The sequence below is a fragment of the Papaver somniferum genome, unplaced genomic scaffold, assembly GCF_003573695.1.
Source record: "Papaver somniferum cultivar HN1 unplaced genomic scaffold, ASM357369v1 unplaced-scaffold_8, whole genome shotgun sequence".
Taxonomy (NCBI): Eukaryota; Viridiplantae; Streptophyta; class Magnoliopsida; order Ranunculales; family Papaveraceae; genus Papaver; species Papaver somniferum.
The window spans coordinates 1,045,302-1,053,020 of NW_020650970.1; the positions used below are offsets into that span (position 1 = coordinate 1,045,302).

The 7,719-nt window shown below is 34.4% G+C and overlaps 1 protein-coding gene across 1 annotated transcript; it reads left to right on the forward strand.

Annotated features, from left to right (window-relative positions):
- The first annotated feature begins 2,306 nt into the window (after positions 1 to 2,306).
- On the forward strand, positions 2,307 to 6,297 carry LOC113344791 (probable pectinesterase/pectinesterase inhibitor 34). Its single transcript, XM_026588707.1, has 4 exons — positions 2,307 to 2,873; positions 3,116 to 3,259; positions 4,136 to 4,459; positions 5,842 to 6,297. The coding sequence occupies exons 1-4, from the start codon at positions 2,342 to 2,344 to the stop codon at positions 6,222 to 6,224; spliced, it is 1,383 nt and encodes a 460-aa protein (XP_026444492.1). The 5' UTR covers positions 2,307 to 2,341; the 3' UTR covers positions 6,225 to 6,297.
- The last annotated feature ends 1,422 nt before the right edge of the window (positions 6,298 to 7,719 follow it).

The following is a 7,719-nucleotide window of genomic DNA, read 5'->3' on the forward strand; positions in this document are numbered from 1 at the left end:
AAAATTAGTATGGGTGAAATGGACATCAAAAAAATAGCAAGAATAAAACTGGATTTATTATGGCTTAAACTTAAGAAAAATAGTGAGGATGAAACTGGATGCATCCTGATGTAAATCAAAAATAAAAAAAATTATTTGAAAATGGGCAGGATGAAACTGTTTACATCTTAGCTATTTTTACAATCTCGTCCATTTAAACAACACCAAATTTTACATGTCCTTTTCACCCAAAAATTATTGATTTTGATCTTTTTAACCAATTTTGTGAACTAAAACCCGATAAGTATCTCGTAGTCTTGTCTGGTTACCTTCGGATCCATTATTTATTTATTTATTTTATTTTTGACATAAAAAGTTACATATTGAGTATTGACTCAGAATGCTTGCAACAGTCATGAAGCTGCAAAATTAATGAGCAGCATTGGTCTCACTTTATTAATTATGGTCTCCCGTTGATCTTAATTATTTCTAATCACCAGCCATAACTCCGTTTCCTGGCCAATCTCTAGCATTGGTACGTCAGTTGCAAAGTTGTAGTCACCTTATAGACTTGCCTCTTTAGAATTGTCCCTAGTTTTTGTAATTACCAAAATAAAGTCCAAGTACATAATTATGAACTCACTTTATGGAGGCAAATGAATCAGCAAGAACCAAAAATTGTGACAATAATCATTTGGCATGAGCACAGAAAATGAACTTGCCGATATAAATGAAACTGGCAAATAGCTTGTGATTGCATCCAATCAAATGTCGACAAAAATAATGGAAAAGTCATAGCAAATGGTTTTCCCATTGTGCCGTATAGTGTGTCTATCTCCTCTACACCATGGTGAGATTTTCACTAGTGTCTCGTTCGTATTGAAAGGGATGGCATAGCCCTTGCTCTTAAGAAATGAGTTCTTGACGAAACGTGGGCCCCTTAAATAGGAGATACAAGTAATCCACTTTAGGGTTTCTGTTCTAAATCATTACATTTGTTCATAAACTACATAAGCATGCGTACCTTACTTATACTCCACACACAGACTGACAGACTGCGAACATACAGGCAAAAATAGATATCCTTTTCGAACAACAACCAACGAACATGCATCTTGATGTATCGCACCATCAACTATATCCATTTTGGGGTTTTCTAACTTAATACCTTGATATGGTTTTCTAACAACTATTGCTCAATGTGAAGGGCTATTATTGAACCAAATTAAAAGGTTAATTTCTCGTCTGAATGACCTTCTCAGTTAAAAACAGTAGATTCCGAAACATTAATTAAACCTCCTCCATAACTATGAATGGAAATCACTACTGCTCTATACTCTTAGTGCTCTATACTCTTAGTTAGAGATATAACCCTCATCCAAGGACTTTTTTTTGGGCAGGTAAAAAACTGCAAAAGGAGATAGAAATTTTGATGTAAACAGCTAGACCATTTGAACTATTAGACTTTGTCATACGAAACATCAAAGTGGCTTATTAATTGAAAGGCACTAACTTTTCCATTTCCATTTTAAGATATGATGATATTAGCTTGTAGTTGTTGGCAGCATTAACGTCGTAATAATTCAAAACAGAAAAACCTTCACATTGAAGAAAAAGCAGTTGAAAACAAGGGTTTGGATTACTATCATATTCTGAAAATTCTAATATACCATATTAAATGGGTTTGAATTATTATTTCCTAACACCTTCCCTGAATTAAAACACACCTGTAGTTCATCATTTTTTTCATCCTTGCATAATCTATCATCATCATACATTTCATCAAGTGAGAAGGACTGAAATTGAGATTGTTGTTGCTGATAGAAATGGATCAAGATTCTAACTTCACCTCCTACCATAATCAAATTCTAAGTCTATAGCCATTTAGCAAATTAATCAAACAATTTATGTATACATCATCACTCTCTCTATGTCTCATTATCTCTATCTCTACATTTTTCATCATCATAAATCGCTCTCCCTGATCTAATCACTCGCTCTATCTATCAAAACCCCCCTCTGATCTGTAACCATGACCAAATCATTTATTCTCCGTATCATCACCATCTGTTTTTTCCTTCTTCTCACCCCCACCACAACTCTCTCTTCTACAGCAACACCACCACTAGGTCTCCTCGATCATCAATGGAAAGTATCAGAAAAAACAAAAACAACCATAACTAGTTCATGCACAAAAACTCGGTACCCAGAACTTTGTACTAACACATTGTCTGACTCGTTTCTCAACAACATCGGCAGAGACAGTGATGATGGACTGAGTTTAGTACGAATCTCGTTGAATGAAACCCTAAATAGAGTCAAAAATTCACTATACAATGCTTCAACATTATCAGGTGTGTATATGGATACTAATCTCCGGTCAGCTTACGATGCCTGTCTGGAGTTGTTGGATGATGCAGTGCATTTACTATCTCTTTCTCTAAAATCACTCCGCACATCGACACCGTCCAATAAACATACTTTCGCTGATGTGATGACGTGGTTAAGTGCAGCATCAACCGATCATGACACGTGCACGGAAGGATTTCAAGACTTGGAAGACGGGTATGTGAAGGGTCGTATCGAAGAATTGCTAAAAGATTTGCCACGACTAGTTGCTAATTCTTTAGATTTGTTTTCTCTGTCGTCAAAGTCATCGGAGAAACAATCAGGAGGTTATTTTAATGGCAATCTTAATGATAACGGGAGATCAAGGAATGGTACGGGGTCCATTAAAACTCGAGAATGGCGATTCTTAAACATGTCCCTGGCATCGTTGGTACCACATATCGTTGTTTCAAAACTTGGTACTGGAACATTCAGAACAATCACAGAAGCGATTAACGCTGTTCCTGATCGTAGTTCGATGCGCACAGTGATATATATAAAAGCAGGTACAATTGGATTTATCCCAATTTTGTAGGGTTTTCTCCTTAGTGGTGGATAGGGCTTTTTTTTGTGTTTGGGATTTTACATGGTCTAGTTCTTTTAGACTTAAGTAATTGGTTGTGCATGAGTTTGCATTTCTTTGATGTTTGGCCTTTTCGGCTGAACTGAGTTTACTGTATCTTATATTTTAATTGAGAGTTTGTACAGTGCACTTACTATTCTATTTATTGGATAATAAAAAAAACAGGCAAATACGAGGAACAGAACCTAGAGGTAAGATCGGAGAAGACCAATGTGGTAATGATCGGAGATGGGATCGGGAAAACAGTAATTACCGGCCGCAAGAACACTAAAGACGACCACGTATCCACGTTCTACACGGCATCTTTTGGTAAGTAACACTCTAAACCTGGATTCTAACTCCAATACTAAAAGAAATTGCTAGGGGTGGGGTGGGCTGTTTTGTTTGCGGGGGTGTCTTGATATTTTGTCTTATATGAAATTCGATATACACCCCGTAGCAAAATGCTTTCCCTTTTAGCAGCCATGAAGCATTATTGACCTTTCCCGAATCGGTCCAAAATTGACCGCCTTGCTTGGTTAACCTTGCCAGCACACGACCAGCTTTCACATGTGGATGAGTCAAAAACATGGACTCGGGACAGATGTTTCAATCCCGTATAAACTATCTTAACTTTCCCCAACCAAAACGAGTATTTCTTCTAGGTCGTGATCCAAATGGTTTTGTTCACTGAAGAGAAAAAATTGATGACTTAGATGGTTTCGAGTAAGTTAATGGGTAATGATTATTAATCTCTCTTGTAGTCGCCAGTCTTGATGATCTTACCTCATTTGGGATAGTTCAGCTAACAACTAAGAGTACCCGAATTGACAGAAAGAATCATCGTAATGACAACTTTTGTTGGTATCATAGTGAGCAAGTGCATTCAAATAGGTAAAGAAAATTTGCAACTTGGATGTGGCAAGTTAGTATAATCCTTGCACTAAAGTTTAGTGCTTATACAGAAACAGTAGGAGAAGAACAAGTGACTGAATTGGGCGACAGGGAAGTCTTCCTCATAAGCCCATTGTACTTGTTGAGATTAACTATGGAGCTAAATATAGTTTTTGTTAAGTACATTCCAGTCTTCTTTGAGTTTTTTGATAGTCAACTTTGGTCTTGAAGTGGCACCATTTATAAATCTACTTTTTCATGAATCTTTTTTGGGTTTTAGATGAATTCTAATTTGTTGTGGTAACTTTACAGTGGCGACGGGTGCTGGATTTATGGCGACCAATATTACGTTTGAGAATAGGGCTGGCCCGTACAAAGACCAGGCAGTAGCACTCAGGGTCAGTTCACACAGAGCCGTTTTCTACCGCTGTAGTTTCTTAGGCTATCAAGATACCCTATACGTGCTCAGAGATGTTCAGTTTTTTAGAGAATGTGAAATCTACGGGACGACCGACTTCATATTTGGTGACTCGAGCGTCGTGATCCAAAAGTCTAATATTTACACTCGCACGCCATTGGTTGGTCATCCCACCATTATTACAGCTCAAAACCGGGCAGGCTCAAATGATAACACAGGTATTTTCCTATAACTTTGTTGGTTAATCGTATACACCTACAGTAGTTTGTTCTTGAGTTGGATCAAAACCAACATTCACGTTATTATCGGATTCACAAAATTGGTTAAAAAGAACAAAATCAACAAATATTGGATGAAAAAGACATCTAGATTTTGATACTGTTTAAATAGACAAAAATGTAAAAATAGTCAGGATATAAACAGTTTCATCCCACCTATTTTCAAATATTTTTTCTTATTTTTAATTTACATCAAGATGCATCCAGTTTCATCCTCGCTATTTTTTAAGTTTAAGTCAAGATGAATCCAGTTTCATCCTTGCTATTTTATTTTTGTCCATTTCATCCATACTAATTTTTACTCGTCCATTAAAACCATGTTTTGAAAATATTTGGACATATGATCCATTTTCCGAAACCGATTTAGTGTTTTAACTTTTAGCATTCACATGTGACGTTTTTTATTTCACTTTTGTTTTTAAAGAATAAGTTTGACAAGAACCATGTTTTAGGGCATACTTAAATTTTTTAGGGCATACCATATAAAGACAAAAACGGATTATTAGAAAGTAATCTTAAAAGCCTCTTATTCATATATTTTGTTAATGTCAAAACTACCCTTATTCATATTTTTAATTTTTAATTTGTTTTTCTAAAATTTATATATTTTTTAAAATTTTTTAAAAGAATAAATATTTTTAAAAGATTGAATTTTTTACAAAATTAAATATTTTAAAAAATATATTTAATATATTTAATCTGTTCTTTTTTTTAGTTTTTTTTGTTGTTTTTCTTAAATTATTTTTTATAAAAGTTATAAAAATAAATTATTTAAATAATATTTTTTATTTTTTTCTAATATTTTCTTTAAAAAATAGTTATATTTTTAAAATATATTTTTTAAGTTTTTCAATTAAGTTAACTGACGATCGTTTAAAAAATTGCTTTACGGAAATCCAGTATTCACTTCTAGTTTTCACTCATTTACTTTTACTATTTCTCCTAATAGTAAATCATTATACAAAGTTTTTGTTTGGTAACCTAGCAACAAGCTGGGCACCAACACCGTTTAAAAAAGTTTTTTCAATTTATTTTTAAAAAAAATTATTTTAAAAAAACAGAAAAAAAAAAACAGAAGAAAAAGAAATTATTGGTTATGTTAGTTTCTTAAGCCCACCTGAGTTAAGAGAAAACTAAATCACCTTAACCAGTTTGACTTGGATTTTCTTTTCTCAACTAAATCACCTTAACCAATTTGAATTGGATTTTCTTTTTTCAACTGAATCATCTTAACCAGTTTGACCTGGATTAGCAAGACACAACAACAAACCAACTTTTTTTTGTGTGATTTACATGCTACCCATTTTTTTTTTGGGAAACAGGTATTATTATTCATGATTCTCGGATTCTTCCCGCGCCAGAGTTCAAGCAATCCAAGAAGATCCTCCAAACCTATCTTGGACGACCGTGGGCTAACTTTTCTCGAGTAGTGTACATGTCTTGCTGGATGGATGCTCATATCAACCCTCAGGGGTGGATTCCTTGGAGTACTATACTAAATGATATTGTCCCAGATACTCTTTTTTACGGTGAGTTCAACAATTCAGGTCCTGGTGCTTCAGTGGTCCCCCGAGTGAACTGGACGGGCTATCATAGGATTACTTCTCTTGAAGAAGTTCAGAGGTTCACTGTCACTCAATTCATTCTTGGATCGGCATGGTTGCCTTCGACTGGAGTACCTTTTACTCCAGGATTAACAGATTGAAAGATTGTAAGAATAGTTGAGATTTGATAAAATCATAATATTGTTTTGATAACTCAACTAATATATTCTTATGTATTAGACAACATGATACAATATTTATGATATGAAAATTTTCTTTACTTGCATGTATTTTATTTTAATAGTTTGTTTTAATTCCCTGATAAATATTTCGTTTACCAAGTATGACGCCATAAAAAGAGAACCCATACAACCAAAAGTAACTTATCGAGTATCAAAAATATTTCTTCAACTTTATAATAACATCATCGAGATAGATACCAGGAAAAGATATAGTCGAGAAACGTCTGTGATAATTTCATCGAATCTTTTGAGCTTGGACATCAAATTTTAGAGCTTCTTTCGACCCAAATTGACCAAAAATAAGCATCAGCATGAAAGCCTTTTCCAGATTTACGGGCCTTTAAGAGTGGAGGATAAACTTTCTTAGAATTGCATAACTTGAATAACCGAGTCCTAGAGCCTATAGGACTCTGCGTGTTGACAACTGCAATGAAGAAATCCGCTTAACGAAAGTGCATTCCAAAAAGATGTGAGCAGTTACAACATGAAACAATTTGTGAAAAAGGAAAATATTAGCAATTGGCAGACTATTTCCATCTACAAAAGCACTGTTTCTTTTGTGGAGCTTCCGAAAGAGTGATGAGTGTCTCTAAACACAACTTCCAGAGAGATAATCCCACTTTGTGAGCGAGGCAAAGGAACATTGAAAGATTATGAACACAATAAGAAAGGAACAAGTAATACGAGTTCTATTTAATTTGTGGGAAAATATTGTAGACGAGAAACCAGTAGAACAAACTCAATTTGTTATCGTACAACTTAGTGAATGAGTGGTGGAGAACCACAATGATGAAGTTGATAAGGAACTGAAGGTTGGGCACAATTTTTTCTTTGGTTCTGGGAGAAGATTGAAAGACTTTTGAAGCCTAAAAATCAGTTGCAAAATGATGAACAATTGATGCTACTTTCGTTGTTTTTGGTAATGAATGGTTATAGATTAAGATGTGTTTATATGTTTGAGAAGGTTATAACCAACCTAAGACCCGAGTACCCTTTTTATTATACGTGTGAATATTAAATAACCAACCTATCTCTGCAATTCTTCCATTAAACAACTTTTCCCTGTTACTTCCTCTCATTTTTTTTCTACCTCATCGTATTCAAGTGATCTTCTTAATCGGTCATCAACAAACAAAAGAAAAATCAACGACAAAACCCTAGATTTGATGAAATCATTACAAAAATCCGTTGAAACCATCACAAAATCAACTGAAAAAAATCAGATCTAAACGAAAAATCGTATAAGATTGACATAGTTGTTCTGATGGAGATTCATTTTGGATCTGATTTTATGACTCGTTTCCCTGTTACTCATAAATTCGTTTTCCTACTGAAATTCTCGAAGTATTGTGATATGAAATTCTCGAAGTAAATGGTTAAAAAAGATTGAAAGAGACAAGTACTCCTGATTCTC